This window comes from Martes martes (genome assembly GCF_963455335.1).
Source record: "Martes martes genome assembly, chromosome: 11".
NCBI lineage: Eukaryota > Metazoa > Chordata > Mammalia > Carnivora > Mustelidae > Martes > Martes martes.
Window position 1 is genome coordinate 93,538,796 of NC_137899.1, and position 22,338 is coordinate 93,561,133.

At 42.3% G+C, this 22,338-nt stretch overlaps 1 protein-coding gene across 2 annotated transcripts in view; it reads left to right on the forward strand.

Moving 5' to 3' along the window:
- The first annotated feature begins 18,870 nt into the window (after positions 1 to 18,870).
- UBN2 (ubinuclein 2) overlaps positions 18,871 to 22,338 on the forward strand; it is a 70,040-nt gene continuing 66,572 nt past the window's right edge. The window contains exon 1 of one of the 2 annotated variants that reach the window (XM_080818774.1): positions 18,871 to 19,888. In XM_080818774.1, the coding sequence (XP_080674900.1) occupies positions 19,418 to 19,888 (471 nt within the window). In that variant the 5' untranslated portion in view covers positions 18,871 to 19,417. The remainder of the gene's footprint in view (positions 19,889 to 22,338) is intronic. The other variant, XM_080818775.1, reaches the window with a different exon arrangement.

The following is a 22,338-nucleotide window of genomic DNA, read 5'->3' on the forward strand; positions in this document are numbered from 1 at the left end:
TAAGGCTGTGGTTCCTGCTGGGTCATATTAGGTTTGGATCTCTGCTGAATCATAGCTCATTTCAAAAGTGTTATAGCCAGGGCATGGTACAACACCTCACACGAGAAAGCTCACTGATACTTGGTCACTGAATAATTAAGCATACTGTAGCTGGTAGAGCAAAGGACTTGTGAGACCTGACCTCATGTAATTCTGACTCATCTAATTATTGTTTTATTGTGTGCCAAGCATATCCTGGGAGTCAGGAATGCAAAGATAGAGAATGCAAGTCCTGACCCTTAAGGAACTCAGTCCAAGTGGACTGTATACAACTAAACACAATAGTGTGTGATTGTTGTCGGCAATAGGAACAAAGCTTTGAGAGAAAATAAGGCAGTGGCTTGGGGCGCCTGGGCGGGCCAGTCCGTTAAGCATCCAACTCTTGATTTCCCCTCAGGTCATAATCTGGGGGTTGTGGGGTTGAGCCCCACATCAAGCTCTGTGCTCAGTGCGGAGTCTGTCTCTCTTCCTCTGCTGTTCACTCTTGCTCGCTCTCTCTAAAATAAATAAATCTTGGGACATCTGGGTGGCTCAGTTGGTTAAGCAGCTGCCTTCGGCTCAGGTCATGATCCCAGCGTCCTGGGATTGAGTCCCACATTGGGCTCCTTGCCCCACAGGGAGCCTGCTTCTCCCTCTGCCACTCTGTCTGCCTGTGCTCGCTCGATCTCTCTCTGACAAATAAATAAATAAAATCTTTTAAAAAAATAAAATTAAAATAAAATAAAATAAAATAAATAAATCTTAAAAAAAAAAAGAAATCAATGGAATGTTTGTGTCCCTTGTAAATCAACACCTCCTGCCTCACTGGGGAGCAGCGATCAGAATGGATCCTGAAACACCATAACTAGCAGGATGCCCTGGCTTCCAGCATGTGTGCAGTGTGTGCGACATACATCCAAGCACATGGCAGCCCAAGGACCCGCTCTCCTCCGTTAAGGCTTGGCGCACTTAGGGGAGAGCAAGCGGGCATTACCGGATCACAGTATTTACATCTACTTTCTAGTGGCAAAATGAATTCGTGATCTACTACTTCCTCTATTTAGGATTCTCTCATTTTGATTTAGAGAAATGGTCATCTCTGCTTCTTCATCCTCTAAAATACTTCTGAGGTTTGTAGGTATCTGATTATAGTGTTCAAGCAGCGTTCTGCCTCTTTAGAGATGCCGTCAGAGAAGCAGCCGTAGAGACCTACTGACGTGCCTGGGTCCCGAACCCTGGGCTGCAGGACTAAGCGAAGAGTGGAAGACCCCACACAGTCACTGGACGAGTACGACCAGCTGATGCCTGTGTATTGAGTGTGTAGTGTACGGTCTGATTGATGCTTTTTGTTGCAACAAAACCCTTCCTTTAAATAAAATCTGGATGCCATATACAACTAGGAGGGACCACCTTGGTGGTTGGGGCAAAGCAGGGGAAAGAAGAAGATGTAGCAGGGCCCCCACTCAGGCTGCCCCTCTCAGGGCGACATACAGACCATATATAGAGTGAGTACACTGCTGGGTGAACCTAAACTGTGCCTAAACTATGGATACATCTAATTTTATTCATCATAGTTTTTGTATATCCATTCATGTATTCATGTATTTATTTGGTCAGTTACTTACATCCCACTGTGTTCCAGAAAAGATTTGTGATAAATTACCAAAATACATGCTACAAAGTAAAAAGAGAAGGCATTTGAGAGTAAAAGAAGCCAAAAGTAAAGTTCATACACAAAAGGACATACCAGAATCAATAGAGATGGGCCAGAAGTTCACCTTTAGGGTTACTACAAACTAAAGCAAAGAGTGAAATAAAACCACATAAAAAACTCACAGTCCCCCTATATGAATGAACTCCCTATTGGGAAGAAAAAGTTGGATTCTCAGTGATCTCTGATTGTTTACGGGATTCTAATTAGGGTTTCTGCACTCTAACTGAGACATGACTACATGCTTCACAAAAATTTCAAGGGAGTCTTATTGCTTCCTGAAATGGACGGGTCATTCCTACTATGTACAATTAAATAATTACACTTGCCCTTCTGTTTTTTATTTCCTCTAGAAACATATAATTATACTCTCCTTTGCCAGTTTTTTCACCAAGGAGTAGTTATTAATATGGTGGAGCTGAGACATGTTATTCACGTTTTTAAAATTACAAGTTGGAGTGCTTGGCTGGCTCAGTTGGTAGAACATGTAACTCTTGATCTCAGGGTCATGAGTTCAAGCCCCATGTTGGGTGTGGAGCCTACGCAAAAAAGAAGAAGAAGAAGAAATTACAAGGGTGTGTTGGGGTGAAAATGTGGGTAATAGTGACCTAAAGAATAATTGCAAGGTACTGCAGAAGCAGCGGAGTGATGGGATAGTGTAGTTTATACGTTTACTGAGGGGATTCAATGAAGAAATTTAGGGATATTTGTTTTCTCTCTTGTCGTGTAAATAGCTCCATAATATTCTCAACTTTGCCTCTTGGCCTGCAATGCCTAAAATATTTACGATCTAGGCCTTTTCAGAAAAGGTTTGTTGAGCTCTGCTCTAGAATATTGCCTTATGAGCCTCAAGTGAAACTTCCTGCAGTGGAACATTTAAGAAGACAAGTTGTTGGGACATGACTGAGCTGCCACACTGTATATGCCCACTGACGTGAAGTACCTAAAGTGTCGAATTCAGGGCGCCTGGGTGGCTCAGTGGGTTAAAGCCTTTGCCTTCGGCTCGGGTCATGATCCCAGGGTCCTGGGATCGAGCCCCGCATCGGGTTCTCTGCTCAGCGGGGAGCCTGCTTCCTCCTCTCTCTCTGCCTGCCTCTCTGCCTACTTGTGATCTCTCTCTCTGTCAAATGAATAAACAAAATCTTAAAAAAAAAAAATAAAGTTTCAGACTCACAGAAGCAAAAAAAGTAGAACGGTGCTCCCCAGGGACTGGAGAGAAAGGGAAAAGAGCAGTGGTTTAATGGGTTTAGTTTGAGTCCTCCAAGATGCAGAAGTTCTAGAAATCTGTTTCACAACAATATGAAGATTGACTAAAATATGATTAAGATGTCAAGTTTTATGTTATGGGGTTTTTTCGATCACAGTGAAAAAATAAAGTTATGTAAAAATCTATGCCATACAAATACTAGTTTTCCAGAACAAAGGTGGAGTGGCTGGTTAGCTGAAGAAGCAGACAAAGACCGCAGAGTGAAGAGCCCAGGAAACCACCTGAATCGTTCGCCTCGTTTTTCAAGTATCGATGTTACTCCCAATATCCCCGGCTCTTTGAACAACTGTTCTTGCCAAAGGCTAATTTATTTTCTTTGGATAGTTTCATCAGCTGCTGCAAGCCAACAGAATTTAATTAACTCGCCATTAGTAAAAGGCTTTCCTTGCTTGTTTAACAAAGGAACTACTCAGAACCGTACTTTGGTTGAAGCCTCGTTCTCATTTATTCTTGTGAAGCAATTCCGTGGTGATTTTTTTGGGCCTTTGTTTTCCTGTGAGTTGGGATGGTTGTAATGAATGCTTTGTCTAGTCACGTGGCCTATACTGCATTCTCTCCCCACTACCACGGTGTCATTACCTAGTAAGTATGATGGGTCGCCTCCTAATTTGATACAAAATACTTCACACCCCACAGTGCCTTAAAGGCTCTACTACCACAAGATGACTACTGGAGTTTCTCTAATCATCAAGTGTGTGGATCCTAATTATATATTAAATGAAAAGAAAATGACTACTAGATGGATCTGGGGACCAGTGGACCCATGGGGGGGTGACCTTTGGCCAGGACTATATTTATTACTTGGGGTCCCCACTCCAACAGTGGGGTCATGGCACATTCTTAGGACCCTGTGTCTCAGAGTTCTCAAAAGAGCTGGGGATTCCTTAGTGTCCTGTCATCTGAGTAAATGGCCATAGGTCCTTTTGGGGAAAGGATTGGAGAAATCATGAAATATACATGTATATATGAACTCCTCACAGTTCTATGAGTTTTAGCAAATGTTTACAGTCATGTAACAAGCACCAGATAGATAAATGACTTGGTGTCGTACAATAAAGTTATTTTTAATAAAGAAACCCAGATTTAAGTTTATGCTCACTCTCTATGGTCACAAACACTATTCGGAGACTGGGATTTGACCTGGGCATCTGTCCAGGGTGGCAGAGGAACTTAAAAGGAAAATTAAAGGAACACTGATGACAAAGAGAACGAAAGCTGGGGCAGGTGGGGGAGGTGGAGACAAGCTGCGAACAGTCAAAACTCCAATCGATTAAAAAAAAAATCTGATCGATAAATGGCATTGGACTTCTCAGCAGCAGCTCTGGAAGCTATGAAACAAAGCTGCAGTGCCTTAAGAATTCAGAGGGAAAATTATTTCCAACTAGAAATTGTCATTCAAATATGAAGCAGAACAAATTTCTTTTCAGACATGTGTCTAACATAAAATTATCTCCTGAATTATGTGCTAGACCAAGCACATGGGGAAGAAAAAAAAAAAAAAAAAACTAAGGAAACAAGAAGACACAGCGTATAAGAAGTGAGGACTCCAGGTTAAGAGCCGGTGAAGGGAATGCCCAGGATAACGACGGGGACATACTTCAAGATGCTGGGCAACAGTCTCAGAGATCAACCAGTACAGACTGGAGCAGGTCAGAGGCTCCAAGACTCATTCAGGATTAGGGGGTGCCCGGGTGGCTCAGAGGGTTGGGTGTCCACCTTCAGCTCAAGTCATGATCTCCAGGTCCTGGGCTCGAGCCCCACATCAGGCCCACCCACCCCATCAACCCCCCACCCCCCGACCCCCCACCACCCCGGCTGGCTCAGCGGGGAGCTTGTTTCTCTCTCTCCCTCAGCTTCTTCCCCTGCTTGTATGCTCTGTCAGTCTCTCTCTCAAACGAACAAATAAAGTCTTTAAAAAAAAAAAAAAAAGAATACCTCATTTATTACCATAGTGAGAAGAGAGTTTGGAGATAAGCTCCATAGAAAACAAAGCAAATGAGACAATCATTATTCAAATGTGCAGGGAAGGAAAAGTAATCATAACTGACTTCATGAGTCAGCTGTAAAAAGCATTTATAGGTCATAAAACTATAAGCACTGGGGGCGCCTGGGTGGCTCAGTGGGTTAAAGCCTCTGCCTTCGGCTCTGGTCATGATCCCAGGGTCCTGGGATCGAGCTCCGCATCGGGCTCTCTGCTCAGCGGGGAGCCTGCTTCCTCCTCTCTCTCTGCCTGCTTCTCTGACTATTTGTGATCTCCGTCTGTCAAATAAATAAATAAAATCTTAAAAAAAAAAAACAAAACTATAAGCACTGAACACCGATCCAACCAAAAAATAGATCCAACAGTTTTAGGAGGAGAGGGGATAGAAAGTGACCGTGTATGGGGAGGGGGGGCGCTGGCGTGAGGAAAAGCTGGCTTCATATCTCATTGCACAAAGATAAAAGGAAAAGGAAGGCTATAATTTAGATCTAACAAGCAGGGGAGGCCAAGCAAACCAAAGAATCGCAGAGATGAGCCATATTTGCAGGAAACACATTACCGTGTGGCTGAGAAGACATCATTGAGAACCGAGCCACAGCTGGTCATCAAGGAGAAGAGTAAATTCAAGCCTCCGAGTTATGTGCTTAATACCTGCCAGACGGACACATGGCCCTGGGATCCCCGAATATACGTACGTATTCACCAAAACAGTGGGCCCAGGAAAATGCATCTTCTTCAAAAACCAGTAACTCATTGGGCACCTGGATGGCTCAGTTGTTAAGCATCTGCCTGCGGCTCAGGTTATGGTCCCAGGGTCCTGGGAAAGAGCCCCGCATCGGGCTCCTGGCTCAGTGGGGCGTCTGCTTCTCCCTCTGTCTCTCCCCCCTGCTCATGCTCTCTATCTCTCTGTCCCAAATAAATAAAATCCTTTAAAAAATTGTTAAAAAGAAAAAAGATGAGTAATTCAAACAAATGAATGGACAACACAGCTAAGGGTCTACAGAAAAATAACACAAAAGAAAAGGAAGGAAGTCAAATGGTAAACAAAAAATATCACCAGAAAATTGGTGAAATGTACATGAAAGCTGTAACCAAATACTTCGCTCTGACAGAAAGGTAGAAAGTAGTGGTAATTCACTGATATATCATTTTTAAGGCATCATTAAAGGGAATAGATCAAATGTTACGTAAGTGTACTTTACAATTCCAAACCAAACAAAGTATAGGGGCGCCTGGGTGGCTCAGTCAGTTAAGCGTCTGCCTTTGGCTCAGGCTGTGATCCTAGGGTCCTGGGATCGAGCCCCCCGTCGGGCTCCCTGCTCAGTAGGGAAGTCTGCTTCTCCCTCTCCCTCTGTGATCTCTCTGGCTTTCACTCTCTCTCAAATAAATCAAGTCTTTAAAAAAAAAAATTAAAATAAACAAAGTGGAACAAAGAGAAAATGCTGGGGTACCTGGCTGGCTCAGCAGTTAGCCCACGTGACTCTTGATCTTGAATTCCATGTTGGATGTGGTGGTTACTTAAAAAGTAAAATCTTAAAAAAGGGAGAGAGTAGGGGTGCCTGGGTGGCTCAGTCGTTAAGCATCTGCCTTTGGCTCAGGCTATGATCCCAGGGTCCTGGGATTGAGTCCCACATCAGGCTCCCTGGTTGGCGCGAAGCGTGTTTCTTCCTCTCCGACTCCCCTGCCGAGTTCCCTCACTCTCTGTGCCTCTCTCTGTCAAATAAATAAATAAAATCTTTAAAAAGAGAGAGAGAGAGAAAATACTAAATTTCGTCATTGGTCATAGTATGGAATTAGAGATAATGTCAAAAAGAAATTGAGGATTAAGCATATTATAAAATGACCTTATTAGAATAAAAATACAAACCTTCCAAATTATCAGAAATAGCATACACTAAACAAAGCAAACAGACCACTTTAAGGGGGATTTTTAAAGAGGCTTAAAGGAGAAAGCATGATAGAAAATAATGTGTCAGATCTATGCTCAAACATACCTCTCGTGTGGAAAATGCTAATGGGCTGCCCTCACCTATTACAGGAAAAATGATTGGCAGATTAGATCACAAAGCAAAACCTAATGCTGCTGTTTACACAAAAACGTTGAAAATAAAAAGATGGGCAATAGCACAATTGGGCAAATGCAAATAAAAGAGAGCAGGTGTCACAGCCAAACAGGGTTGAATCCAGGTCAAAATCATTAAGCAAGTCAAAGAAACACACAAATACACTTTGAATGACAAAAGGTCCATTTCTCGACGAAGATATAACAGTTACGAATATGCAATGAAAGAAATAGCATCAAAAAAAAAAACAACAAAAATAAGGGGCTTCTGGGTGACTTCAGTCAGTTAAGCCTCTGATTCTTGGTTTCGGCTCAGGTCATGATCTCAGGGTCCTCATCTGAGCCCCAGAGCTGACTCCCCACCCCGCGGGGGGTCTGCTTGTCTCCCTCCCCCTCTGCCCTTCCACCTGTGCACGCACATGCTCTGTCTCTCTGTCTGTCTCTCGCTCGCTCGCTCGCTCGCTTAAATCAATCAATCTTTAAACAAACAAAAATGGTAAGAACTACAAGGACAGTTGTCGTACAAGATTCCATTTCACAGCAGTTGAAAAGAAAAAAAAATGTGAATAAAAGCATATAGGTGGGGCGCCTGGGTGGCTCAGTGTGTTAAAGCCTCTGCCTTTGGCTCAAGTCATGATCTCAGGGTCCTGGGATCGAGCCCTGCATCGGGCTCTCTGCTCAGCAGGGAGCCTGCTTCCTCCTCTCTCTCTGCCTGCCTCTCTGCCTACTTGTGATCTCTGTCTGTCAAAGAAATAAATAAAATCTTTTAAAAAAATAAAAAAATAAAAGCATATACGTAACTTAAGTGTCATAACTAATAAAGGATATTGTTAATATAGCTCATGCCTTGAAAACAGAACCACTTCCTTTTCAGGGAACCCTAGAACATTCAGTAAAGCTGACTGCAAATTAAGCCACAAAGCAAATAACATCCATCAGTTATGTAAGGGCTTACCATGTTCCAGTTACCCATCAAGTCACGTCACATATATTAACTCATGTAATTTCAAGAACTTTAAAAAGTGTGTGTATCATCGTTTCCATTTTACAAACTACGGCATGCAATGCTGAAGTTGCTTGCACCAAAGTCATGGAGTTAGTAAGCACATGTCTCGAGAATAGAACCAATGCAGAGGTTTTAAATCACAATATCTTGAGTAGAAGTTACCCACAGAACTAAGAACCCTGCCACCTAAACATCAAAAAGGAAAAGAAAAAACAATTTAACCAACCAACTGGAAAAAAAAAAAAAAAAAACCCAAATAGCAAATTAAAAACCTAGACAAAAACCCTCTCTTCATTTTGGGGTGAAAGAGACTATCCAGACTGTTTTCACTAGAGATAAAACTCAGAGGACAGGTGAAGGTCTTGAATCCTTGTTATTAATAAACAGAAAAAAATAAAAACAAGTGACTTAAGCATCTTATCAAGGAGTAGGGGCATCTGGATGGCTCGGCCATTTTAGCATCAGGCTCTTGGTTTTGGCTCAGGTCATGATCTCAGGGTGCTGGGATGGAGACTCACATCTGGCTCCCTGCTCATTGGAGAGCCTATTTCTCCCCGCTCTGCCTGCCGCTCCCCCTGCTTGTGCTCTCTTTCTCTGTGTCAAATAAATAAAATCTTTTAAAAAGGGGGGGGCACATGGGTGGCTCAGTGGATTAAAGAGCCTCTGCCTTAGGCTTGGTTTGGGGTCCCAGGGTCCTGGGATTGAGCCCCACATCAGGCTCTCTGCTCGGCGGGGAGCCTGCTTCCCCCTACTCTCTCTGCCTACTTGTGATCTCTCTCTGTCAAATAAATAAATAAAATCTTTAAAAAAGAAGAAGAAAAAGAAGAAGCAACATTGAAGTAGACTTAAGGACTCCACAAGAAAAAACTAGTCAACTCTGAAATTAATTAATTTAAAACTAGAAAAATGGCTACCACTAATAAGTGAAGGACTTGGTTGGTTGAAAAAGAAAAAGATTTATGTTTATCTAATGAATCGAAGTGAGGGTTGGGGGTGGTGAACCACATACATACAAAATATTACAGGTCTTGGATAAACTCACAGAAGTGTAAACACGAGGTTGAAGAGAGTGCATACTAGTATTTTGTGACAGACGTTGCTGAATTGCCCTCTGTGGACGTTACCGGGACTCTGGTCTCCGCTAGCAGTGAGTGAAAGTGATCGTCTCCCCGTTCCACAGAAGTGCGGTTTGGTATTATCGATTCTGTTTCAAGTGTGCCATCCTGAGAGATGAAAGACTGTATCCCTGCTTAGGTTGTTAGTGTTTTTTTTCTTTTGCGGATTGGGTCTTTGCTGGATGTGGAATCAGTTTTGCTGCAGTCCTGAGAAGGAGCAGGAAGCTTTTCTCCTGTTCTCCACATTGTACCACTTTAAGTAACAGCAAACCTGTTGTTCTATAAACGCATGGTAGAATTTCCCGGGGAAACCGGCTGGTCCTAGGCTGTTTGTGTTTTTGAAGTGAGGGCTAGTTCTTTGGGGATGTTCTTGGATTCTCCTATGGCAATGGAAGTGTCTGGATTTTTGTCATTTCTGGAATTACTTTTGTTACACGTGACACATTTTTTTCTCTAGGAAGCCATCACTATGATTCATGGTGATTTTACCACAGAGCATCATCCACAGTTTTGGTCTGCTGCCTCATGACGTGGACATCAAGTGGACTCCTGACAGGCTCCTTACCCTTTCTCAGAGCAGTGTCCTGTCTCCCGTCTCCATCTCCAGCGACCTCATCGCGAGTTCCTGGTAACCGCACCTTCTTCACAGTTGATTGATCCGGGGGTGGGCACCTGACCCAAACTTGGCCAGTCAGAGAATCCTCTCTACGATTTTGGAATTGAGTGGAAAATTTTCCTGTCTTAGTCTGGGCTGGTCTCTCAAAAAACAACAACAACAACAACAACAACAAAACTGGGAGAAGTATAACGAGGCCATATTTTTAATCAGATAACTTGGGGAGCCAGGAAAGCTAGTCACAGAGAGAGGAAGGCAGAGTGAACAGATCTGAGAGGGAAGCAGAAAGGAGACAGAGTATTACCCAGGAGTCCATGCCCCTTTTCTAGTCCCTGGAACTAGCATCCTGGTTCCAGCTTCTTGGGGCCTGATGGCATTCCTTCCTGTGGGTTCTAGGAGATATTCTCCCATTTGCTTTACAAACTTCTCTGTGTATTCAGCTCACCTAGGCTGATTTCTTTCGTGATACTTTAAAATGAAAGTTCTCTTATTATTCAGTTCTGATCCCCAATGCCCTGCTTTTAAGTTTGTGGGGGCAAGACAGCTCGTTCCATCCTCCCAGGTCATTATAGTCCGTCTTGAAGGCTATGGTCATGCCTTCCCTTGTCCTATGTATCCACATCCTCATCATCCTTAAGAAGTAAGTCCCTGTTCCCGCCATAAAATTTTCCTAACTATTCCAGACCTTCTTGATTTCTCCTTTCTTTGGATGTCCGTGTACCATTGGTAAATTTGGGGAAAAACTAAAAAAAAATTTGCCCAGCAATGTTAAATAACACCCAAAGTCTTTTCCAACTCAAGTATCTGACTTTCACGCAGAATCATATAGTCTTCCTGCTTCTGCCGTGTGAAATTTCCATAGCCCAGCCTCGTGGTTACGAGCTCGTGAATGTGTTCAAGACGACATCTGCTATTAGTTTAGTATTTCATTATTTAAAGCACAATTTGCAACAAAACCGATTCTGCCCAAGGGAAGCTTGCAACATAAATTCCATGACACTTCCCTTAAAATTGGAAAAAGAAAATGATTATACTTTATAAGCATAAAAGCTGAGTATACAGAAAGTTCATCAATACATTCACTCGATAAACAAGTTGTGGTATATTCTTAACTGAACACCTGACAACAAGAAAAAAGAGTAAACTATTGATAATATGCAATAACATGGGTGAATTTCAAAACCATTACGTTGATTGAAAGAAGCCGGTCATAATATATATGAGTACGTATTGCGTCATTCTGCATAATGTTCAAAGACTTTAGAAAAAAGTAATCTATGGCAGGTAGAAATCAGAATGGGAGTTACTTCTGGAGGATACTGAATGGCAAGGGACATGAAGTACCTTTCTGGGGTGAAGGAAATCTTAGGGCTCTTCAGTGAGTACTAGGGGAAAGGGCTGTATACAAAAAGAAAAGTTTATCAAGTTGTATACATTTTCCAGTATGTTAAGAATTTCTTAATTTAAAAAAAGATGCAAATTTTTAGTTACCAGAGGTGGCTTCAAATCAAAACAGGCACACACAGACTGTCTTCAGCTTCTGTAAACCTCTTCTGTTTCTAAAACTGGCCATACAGCGACTCTCCTCCTATCGCTTTTTAGTTTTGTGAATATACATCCAGGGATGTATTATGTATATATAAATAATACATTATTTCTTCCTTTTAACACAATGTTCTTCTTCTTTTTACACAAATGGTAGTACACTGAAGGTTGTTTTGCATATTGCTTTTCTCACTTAAGAGTAGATCTTAGTAATGAGATTTTTGAAAGAATTCCATTGTATGGCTTAACTCATCATAAGGGAAATGTATGCCAAAATCAAATAAATATATCAGCTTAGGGTCACCTGGGTGGTTCAGTGGGTTAAAGCTCAGTGGGTTAGAGCCTCTGCCTTAAAGACTCAGGTCATGATCTCAGGGTCCTGGGATCGAGCCCCGTATGGGGCTCTCTGCTCAGCAGGGAGGCTGCTTCCTCCTCTCTCTCTGCCTGCCTCTCTGCCTAATTGTGATCTCTCTCTCTGTCAAATAAATAAATAAATAAAATCTTTGAATAAAAATAAATATATCAGCTTGGCAAACAAAGATCAAAAAGTCTGACAACATAATATATTGCCAAGGGTACTGGGAAATAGGAACCCTCATACGGGGGCGCCTTTGTGGCTCAGTCGATTACCTTTGGCTCAGGTCATGATCCTGAAGTCCCGGGATCAAGCCCCACGTCAGCTCCTTGCTCACTGGGGATTCTGCTTCTCCTTCTCCCTCTGCTCTTCCTCCCTTCCTCCCAGTTACCCCTCCCCATCCACTCATGTTTGTGCCCTCAAAATATCTTTAAAAAAGAAAAAAAATCCTCATACATTGCTAGCAGAATATACATTGATACTTCCCGTGGAGGGCAATTATTAAATTCAAAAGACACATATTCTTTGAATCAGCGGTTGAGTCAGGTTGAGCACATTACATTTGCTGAACGGTTGCTTCAATTTCCTTTCCTGTGAGCTAACTGTTCATATCTTTCTCCACTTTTCTATTAGGTTATTATTGTTGTTTCCCCTTGATCTGTAGGCGTTCTTTATAGATTAGGGAAATACACCCTTGGTGAAATATGTTGCAAAATTGTTTCCATTTTGTCATTTGTTTTTGACTAGTGCTGTTTTTCTGTCCTGCAGCAATTTATTTTAAATAGTTGAAATTATCAATCGTACTTGGACTTTCCCTAGCATGAGATTATTTTTTTCAGTCTCAGCAGATTTCTTCTTAAAGTGTTTAGGATTTCATTTTTTACATTTAAGACTTTGATTCACTAGAAATGTATCCTTTCGTAAGGTGTGAGATACAATTATCTTCTTCTGTGGATGGCTACCCAGTCGCCGTAAACTCTTCTTTCCTTACTGATTTGAAATTATTGTACATTCAAGAGACAGGAAATGGAAAATGCACAAGTGGAAAATGATTACAAAGAGGTAATTTACAGGAAACTTAAAAAACAGGTATATGAAGCAATGCTCAACTTCTTTAGTCATGAGAGGGATGCAAATCAGAATAATAATGACTGGTTGGGGCACCTGGGTGGCTCAGTCAGTTGGGCGTCTGCCTTCGGCTCAGGTCATGATCCTGGAGTCCAGGAGTCCCGGGATCCAGTCCTGCATCGGGCTCCCTGCTCAGTGGGGAGTCTGCTTCTCCCTTTATCCCTCAACCCGCTCCTGCTCTCTCACTTTTTCTCAAGTAAATAAATACAATAAAAAAATAATGACTGGCAAAAATTAAACTGGATTTGATGGTGGTGGTGGAGTAGAGGGCTGATGTAACATAGGAAGTCACATGTACTCATGCAGCCATTCTAGAAAGCAGTCCCTTAATGTGTATGTGTGTCCTAGGACTCAGTGGTTCTCACCTGAGCATATGTCTCCCAGGCATTTTCACACAGATCCAAAAGGGGATATGAGTGTGTTCATAGTTGCACTGTGGGGTGGGGTGTGGGGGAGCAAGAGGTATTATGAGTGTTCATCATTAAGAGAATAGGAAAACATGCTACTATAGATTAGTACTCTAAAGTTGTAAACCAGTGGGGCACCTGGATGGCTCAGTTGGTTGAGCGACCAACTCTTGATTTCAGCTCAGTTCATGATCTCAGGGTCAGGAGATCGAGCCCCTCGAGTTAAGCTCTGTGCTTAACAGGGAGTTTGCTTGAGATACTCTGAGATCCCTCTGCCCTCCCCCCTGCTCTCTCTCTCAAATAAATAAATCTTTTTTAAAGTTATAAACTGGTGTATTATTACACACAGCAAACATGGGTGGATCTTAAAAATACGGTATTGAGTGAAAAAGAAACAGAATGAGATGTATAACAATAAATTTACTATTAAAAATATATGCATATAAAACCACATATTTACGAAGTCACATAGAAACAAAAAATGAAACTTTATAATTTCTGTCACTGGAGATAAGGAATGATAATAAGGTGAAATTTCAGAGAGGGGCAGGGGAGAGAGAGAGAGAGAAGAGTCATCAATGATGACAATGGGCCACAAACCAAGTATGAGTAATTCAATCTTCTTTGCCCGAATTGAAAACCAAACCAAACCAAACTCAAGGTTACCAATAATCCCTGTTTTGCCAAGTGTGGGAATCATCTCCCTGTCTTCATCATACTAGACTTGGTAGCATTCAACAGATAGTTGACAAGCCACTTTCTAAGATCTTATTACTCTTCTACTTAAAATTTTCAAATGGCTCTGGTTTCAAGTATAATAAAATCCCAGCTGGTTACAACATTCCATGTAAGCTGACTCCTATCTCCCTCTCAGATTTGTCTCTTCTATCTGTCCCCCCTAGTCACTCTGACCTTTCTTCTAACTCACCAAGTTTGTTCCCTTCACAAACTTTGCACTTGCTTTTCCTTCTCTGTTATATTCTTCCTTTGGATCTTCCCAAAATATTCTGGTCTTGACTCAAATGTGTCTTCCTCTGACAAGACTAACGTAAGAAGGGTTAACATAACATTGAACTGTGGTCCATTTTACCTTTCTGTGTTTTCACTGCTATTGCCAATTAAGCTTTCTCCAATTGTTCAACTCCAAAAGGCAACCATCTTACCACATTCATTTTGGGGAAGATGGGAAACAAGAATCTGGGGACAGCCCTGCTGTTCTGTCTCTAGGATATAACATGAAAGGAGAAGCATTAAACAGTGGGGTTGGTTTTTACCTTTTCTATAAGTATATGTCTCCACAGGTGCAAGATTACCATACCTTGGGTTGAACATTAATCTTCAGCACAAGATTTGAGAGTCTGTAAAATTATAAAATTGTTGTGCTGAAATGTTGTGGACAGTAATTTTTCATGAAAAGGGTATGAGCAGCTTGATCTCACAGGAATTTTATATTTGTTGTATATTTTATACAAGAAAAACAAAATGCCTGATCTTATAGAATTTTAGTTAAATAATGTGAATATAAATTAGATATCTTTGATAATCTAAGATTTAAGGGATGCCTGGGTGGCTCAGTTGGTTAAGCGGCTGCCTTCGGCTCAGGTCATGATCGCATTGTCCTGGGATCGAGTCCCACATCAGGCTCCTTGCTCAGCAGGGAGCCTGCTTCTCCCTCTGCCTCTGCTGCCACTCTGCCTGCCTGTGCGCTCGCTCTCTCTCTCTCTGACAAATAAATAAATAAATAAAATCTTTTTTAAAAAATGTAAGATTTAAGACAAAGATATTCTGACTTTGCACTCAAGAGGAGTTGACTTTGACCTCTTCGCATCTATCTCAAAGGCCCTTACTATTGAACAAGAGTATTTAGGATTTTCCAAATTCCCAAGGAAATGCATAGGTAGACATGCTGTACCCCTAAAAAGTCCCCAAAGCAACAGAATTAATTTTTCCTCACCTATTCAGTCTCTAACTGCTAAGGTGGCTATCCATTTCAAACTGGTGATTGCAACCAGTGAGAAGCTGAAATCAATTTTAAAGGTCTAAGCAGCATTTTTTAAAAAATGAAATAGGCTACAACAGAATTTAATTGGGTTGAAAGTATCAGGGCACCTCACTAATCCTTATTCAAGGCTCAAGTCCAGGAGGGAGAGCTGATATACAAGCAGATCTTATTGGAATTCCTGGGTGAAATTTTTGGACAGATAACATTGTACAGTCTAATTTTATTTCTCATAACTACTTGTGATTTACAAAATTATGTACAGGGGAACTTTATTGCTGATAGAAAAATCCAGACTTTTCAACTGAGTTTCTATGAAGGACTTACAGTATGTTTGGGGGGAAAGGCATGTCATCATTTACGATGTATGTATGCACTATACATATAGTGCATGTGTTTGTGTGTGTGTGTGTGTTCTTTTTTTTAAAAATTTTTAATAATTTTATTTATTTATTTGACATAGAGAGATCACAAGTAGGCAGAGACAGGCAGAGAGAGAGGGGGAAGCAGGCTTCCTGCTGAGCAGAGAGCCTGATGCGGGGATCGATCCCAGGACCCTGAGATCATGACCTGAGCCGAAGGCAGAGGCTTAACCCACTGAGCCACCCAGGCGCCCCGTGTGTGTGTGTTCTATTTATTAATCAATCAGTGTAAATTGTTCCAAAGAAGTTGCTTTATTATTAGAAGGAAAAGAAAGAATAAAGTGAAAAATATAGGAACTGTGTTCAGGTGTAGCTGCTAGATTTGGAAGTGCAGTGAAAAGACTGAGGGAAAAAAATCTTCCTTTAATAATCAGAAAATAGGCTTTACATTTCAAAGAAGAAAAAGTTAATGCATTTCTGGCAAAGGAAAGATGAATATCTTCAAAATTAGAGGACATTTGAAAATATAACATTTAAGTCCCTAAAATAAGTTCTTAAGGAAAAAGGCATAAAGTTACTGGCACAATTTCTCAGTTTCTTCACAAATATTAATGAGAAAGACAATCTTTATGTTTAGTTGTGGCAGAAGAAAAATGGTTTGCACTAAGTGCTAAGAAACTGCTTCCTCCCATATGTTGGTGCATATGTTTTTGGTGGCAAAGAGGCTGATAAATTCAAAGCTATGATTCCTGGCAATAGCATAGTATCAACTCAATTATCACAGAACACTGAGAAGAATCAATCAATGATTATCATGCAGTTACAGTCCAACTTGATGGGAGTACTAATACTGCGAGTTGTCTAATACTTTTACACCAGATATGTGTAGCAAGCCAATTTTATAGAGGAGTTATTTTCTGTACGGAGAAAAACATATTCACAATGAGAGAATAGCACTTAAGTCAATAAAAAACCTTTGTACAGTTTATAATGGATAAAATATGTTATCCATTATATTAATGGATAATAATATAATGCATAAAAACCTTTATAAAATTTGTTACAGAATTGCAAGTGATGGGACAACAAATATGGTCAGGAAATTGTAGAGATACAAAAGAATTATTGAAAACTACTAAAAACAGAAGATAATTTGAAATATTAAATGAAAATAATAGTAAGATTCATTTGGTTTTCAAAACCTTAAGTAATTGAATTAAAGTTGATGTTCTATGAAGAGAATAAATTGTTGTGGCTTAGGACCTCATTTACACAGAAAAATGATTGCCATACATGAAATTTATCATTATGTTGGATTAAGATTAAAGATATTACTGCTAAGAAGAAAGTGGATTCATGTTACTATCCACAATGCCTATGTGAACTAGGATGTTCAGTTTGACCCATTTTAAAAATAAAAAAAGATCAGGCTCAATAGTAGACCAGATGTACATGCAGCATTGTCCTCATGCATTCTAGACTGGAATAAACCTAAGAACAGGCAGAGACTTCCATGTCTTTAAGTAAAATCTTTACTAATTTGCTTCTGTACCACTTATATTAAGATTGGTTTCCAGGGGTGCCTGGGTGGCTCAGTTGGTTGAGCAACTGCCTTCAGCTCAGGTCATGATCCTGGAGTCCTGGGATCGAGTCCCGCATGGGGCTCCCTGCTTGGCAGGGAGTCTGCTTCTCCCTCTGACCCTCCCCCTTCTCATGCTCTCTCTCTCTCTCAAATAAATTAAAAAAAAAAAAAAGATTGGTTTCCAAACTGTATTATAAAATACCTTTATATTGTATTAATTTTGTTCTTACTTTATTTTACACAGTACGTTTTGTATAGCTTGTATTTCAAGATATGTATGTGTGTGTATACCGGGTTTCAGTGTAGAATCTATTTCTCACTATGAGTTGTGGTTCAAAAGTCGGAAAAACACTCAATGCTTTAGAAGTTAGAAGAGGACTTTGGAAGAGTAACACACCTGCAGAAGGATCTGGCCCACAGACCACCTCTTTGCTGTCTGAGCTAAACTGTGGATGATACTGACTATGCATTCTATACGAAGTATAGAATTTACTTTGTAGGTAAGTTGCAGCTAGGAAAAATACTGACATGATAAAAAGTGTTTTAGGGACACCTGGGTGGCTCAGTCAGTTAAGTGTCCCACTCCTGATTTCCGCTCAGGTCATGATCTCAGGACTGTGGGATTGAGCTCGCAGCTTCACACCCTCACCCCAGCTCTGTGCTCAGTGCAGTTTGCTTCAAATTCTCTCGTTGTCTCCCTCCCTCTCAAACAAAATCTTAAAACAAAAACAAAAAACGTGTTTTAGAAGCATTTATATAGTCCCACTGCAAGACTGGCAGGAAGAGACTGGGGACAGAAAGTTTACTTAAGTGCTGCTAAAACAACCTAGAAATGAGACCACTAGTGCAGAAGCAAAATGGGAGCAACTGCAGAGAAGATAACGCAGATAAAACGGCGCGCCAAGGAAAAATGATAGCGATTTAGAGCTGGGAGGGACCTTTGGAGACATCCATCCCATCAGAATCTTCATACAATTAGTTAAAGTAACAGTAAAAAATTTGAGAATTTGTCTATGATGTCATACTGACCTAATCAAACAGTCCTCAGTAGGTGTTAAACATTGTTAATCCGGTTAATGAAATCAGCAGAAGGCATGAGTTCTCTTCAGGATGCAGAGGGCGGGCCCTCGAATTTGCTTTCTATTTAATGGGTTAAAATGGGCAATAACTCCGGTCCTTTTAAATCTGAATTCCAATTAGTTTACCACAGGTGTGCCTACAAGGCGTCCCCCGTCAAGGCTCCCCTCCAGCCCGAAATGGGTCGTGGAGCATTCTACTTTCAGAGAGTATGTTCCCTAAAATACCACCAAATCCTCCCGAGACGTTCTCTGTTAATTTCCACAGTTTATGGACGAGCCCAGAACTATTCATTTACTGTACTCCTTCAATCACCCAACTTCAAAACGGTATTGAGGATTTTACGACCGTGCCACACACAGTCCCCACCGCGGCCGGGCGAGGACAGGAGCTGGTCTAGGAAAGGAAGGCCTGTGGGAGTCAGTGCGGCGCTCTGCGGAGAGAAGCCGCAGGGCGAGTCCGGCTGCAGTTAGCCATTTCCTTTCTTTCCCCGACACTTCACGGGCTGCGGGGCGCTGGGCGGGCAGGCACTGCGGCTGGTCCTCGCGTCCGTCACCCCTTTCTCCGTATCCGCCTCGAATAACCTGCTTGACAACCCCGATTCTCTAGAGCCGAGGGCGGGAGGCGTGTGCCGGGGACGGGATCCAGCGCCATGATTAGGTCAGTCCCAGACGCATCCAGACGCTCGCTCCTAGCTGAGCCCCACATGCGTCGCCGGTTTCCGGGTGCTAGTGGGAAGCTCGGGAAACCCCAGACCCCTCCCTTTTAGGAAGGGCTCAGACGGCGTCTCCGTTTCCAAGGAAACTGGCCCTGCCACAACGTCACTTCCGCTGACCTGTCTGGACTCCAGACTGTTGAGAGGAAAAGAGGAAAACTGAACCACAGCCACGACGGTGGACGCGAGCGTCTCCTGTCTGCGCATGCGCCCGCTCAGCGGCCTGCTTCTATTTATGTGGGGGATCCAACATGGCGGCTGCGGCGACCCTGGCGATGGCGGTGGAGCCCATCAGAACATAGTGGCGGGGAAGGGGGCACGGTCCGCACTCACGGTGGCGTCGGCAGAGACGACTGAGGGCGGAGGAGGGAAGAAAAGCGACGGAAAGCAAAAGGAAGGGCGGGCAGGCAGACAACTCGGCGTAGAACCGAGCGCCGGCTCGAGCGAAGGCAGAGGGCCAGAACAGTGGGGATGGCGGAGCCACGCAGAGTAGCGTTTATTAGCCTGTCACCGGTGAGGCGGCGCGAGGCCGACTACCCGGGGGCCGAACGCGAGCCCGACTACCCTCGCGAGCCCCCCAGGCTGGAGCCGCAGCCGTACCGCGAACCGGCCCGGGTGGAGCAGCCGGCCCCGCGGGAGGCTGCCCCCCGGTCGGACGCGCAGCCCCCGCCGCGGGAGAAGCCGCTCCCCCAGCGCGAGGTCAGCCGCGCCGAGCCGCCCATGTCGCTGCAGCGGGAGCCCCCGCGGCCCGAGCCGCCGCCGCCGCCGCTCCCTCAGCTGCACTTGCAGCCGCCCCCTCCACGAGAGTCGGCTTCCCGGGCCGAGCCGCAGCAGAGGCCGCCGAGGGAGACAGTGCGCCTGGAGCTAGTGCTTAAGGATCCCACCGACGAGAGCTGCGTGGAGTTCAGTTACCCGGAGCTGCTGCTGTGCGGAGAACAACGGGTACAGAAGATTCTCCCTCACCCCCCAGACCCTGGGAGCCTCAGGACGCGTCCGCTTCTCCCAGTGGTTCGCACCTTCCGACGCCCGCTTTGCGCGTCTCGGGTCGCCTGGGAGGGTGGGCTGGAGGGGGCAGGGGCCGGACGGGTGGACCAGTGGTTGGTGCTGCTTTTCCCCTGCTCCCCTGGGTTGGCCAAGGCTCCCACCCGGCTCTACACCCCCCCCCGTCCCCCCGCCTCGTGCGCCCGCTCCAGATGCCGCTCGGAGCCGGTTTTCCTCTGCACCTTTCGAGACCTCAGAATTTACGCCTTTCGGCTCCCCGCACAGAATTTGGGGGCTCTGCAAGTTACGTGGCTGGGTTTTCCTTGTGGAGCTCCAGCAGTCGTTCCAGTAGAAAGGAAGAGAAAACCTTGGGGGACACGCCCCCCATCCGAAGCAGGGAGATAGTGTAACCCCTCCATATCCTCCTCCTCTTCATCACTATTTGTTATGCTTGGCGCTGAGATGTGCTTGTGAGCGTGGGGTATTTCTCTTAATATAGAAGTGTATTTGAAAGTAATCTAAAATTTTCCAGACTAAGGATTCCTCTCTAGGAATGAAGAAGAAGCGGATTAATTATTTGGTTACTTATTTTTCTTTCTCACCTTGGTATTGGTACACCTACTTAGCTTTGTTTTCTCTAGAGTTTGTTTTTACTGTAATTGAATGGGAAGGTGTCTCCTATTTTATTTGGCGCCTGCTGTCATACTCTCTTATTTGAGTGTATACCATTAGTTTATAGGTCTAGGTTGGAGGATGTTGCACTAGCCATTGTAATTTTTGGAGACCGATGAAACACAGCTTTGAATTTTTAGGAACTGGTTGAAAATATATAGGTATGCCTTTGGTGGAACCAGTGAACAACAGTGATAGGAGAGAGGTTTGTTAGTAATTGTAATTTTTATTGTAGGTTTTGGTGATCGTTAGAAGTAAACTATAGAGGGAAATGATAGAGTAACAGTAATAAGAGAACAGTTTCCTCTGTTGTTTAGAGATTATGCTCTTAGGTTTTGCTCTAGCACAGGTCTAATGGACTCCAGAAGTCATTTGTTTTGTTTTCATTCTCAACTATCTTTGTACTTGGATGATTCTTAAGTTTAAAAATAATCATATTAAACAACGTCACTGGATTTTGTTTATTTTAAGGCCAATTAATCTTTTGATCATTATTTACAAATACTGCTGTGTGGCCAAATCACTACTAAATGTTTGCAACCACAATGAATTGTTAAGGCCATTTTCACAAACATTTTGTCCTTCAGACTCACTTTAGTGCCACTACTATTTATAAATGTGATGTTAGTTTTTTTTCCAAAAGCATTTTGAAAATACTGGATTGGAGCATTTTTCAAATTGTATTTGATCTAATCCAAGTGAGTTAGCAGTTTTACTCCCTAACTTTCTTTATAAATTACAGATGAAAAGCATCATATTTGGGTAAAAGTACATTATGGTAGCCAACATTTACTGAATTCTTCCTATGTGTGTGCTAGACACAGTTCTAAGTAAGGTGTATGGCTTATGTAATTTATTTCAGCAGTGCTCCTTGAGATTGGAACTATTATCCCCACTTTACAGATGAGGAGGCTAAGGTACAAAGTGCTTGTATGTAATTTTATTAGTACTTCCTTCTGTACCAGTACCAATTCTTAGTAAAACAAAATTTCTTAAAATTGTGTAGTTCAAATTTGGAGGATCCTGCCAAAATGAACTAAAATTAGAGTTATAGTAGAAATACAGAGATTTCTGTTATGATCCTCTTAATGCTATGATTTTCATGCCATGATTAATAATAGATTACCTTTTAATTATGACAAAAAAGTTAAATTTGACACCCTTTTTTGCTAACCTGATAATATCAGAACTACTAGTTTCATATAATAGGAGAAAGATAAATAATTCAGTTTCATTTTTCTGTTCATACTATCAACTTAGAGGTATATTGGTCAAATTTTCTTGTATATTCAGCTATATATCAGTTGTATTCTGGACAAAAAAAAAAACCAACCCATTGTTTATACAATACATCTTTGCGACCGAGTTTTGCCAGATTTACTAATGATTACTCCCAATGAACATATTTATTACATAGGAATTGTAGAAAATATTTCTCTAAATGAAGCTGTCGTATTTTCATGAAAGGAAATCCTAGTAGTAGAAACCAACAAAAAGCAAAATGAGATCAACAGAATTGATCTGCAGAGTGACAATTCCCAAATTTGGTTTTTCTTCCCCTCAAGGAGAGTCTAGTTATTTTTAAGGATGTTATAATATTTTCAAAATAGTCTAAACTTTGAGTTGTTATTATTGAACAACTTGTTACAGAGTTTGAGTAGAAAGGGGAGAGAAAGATGGTATAAAATGAAAGAAAAAAGATTCTGAATTTTGAAATAGCCATCTATCACTGAATTAAG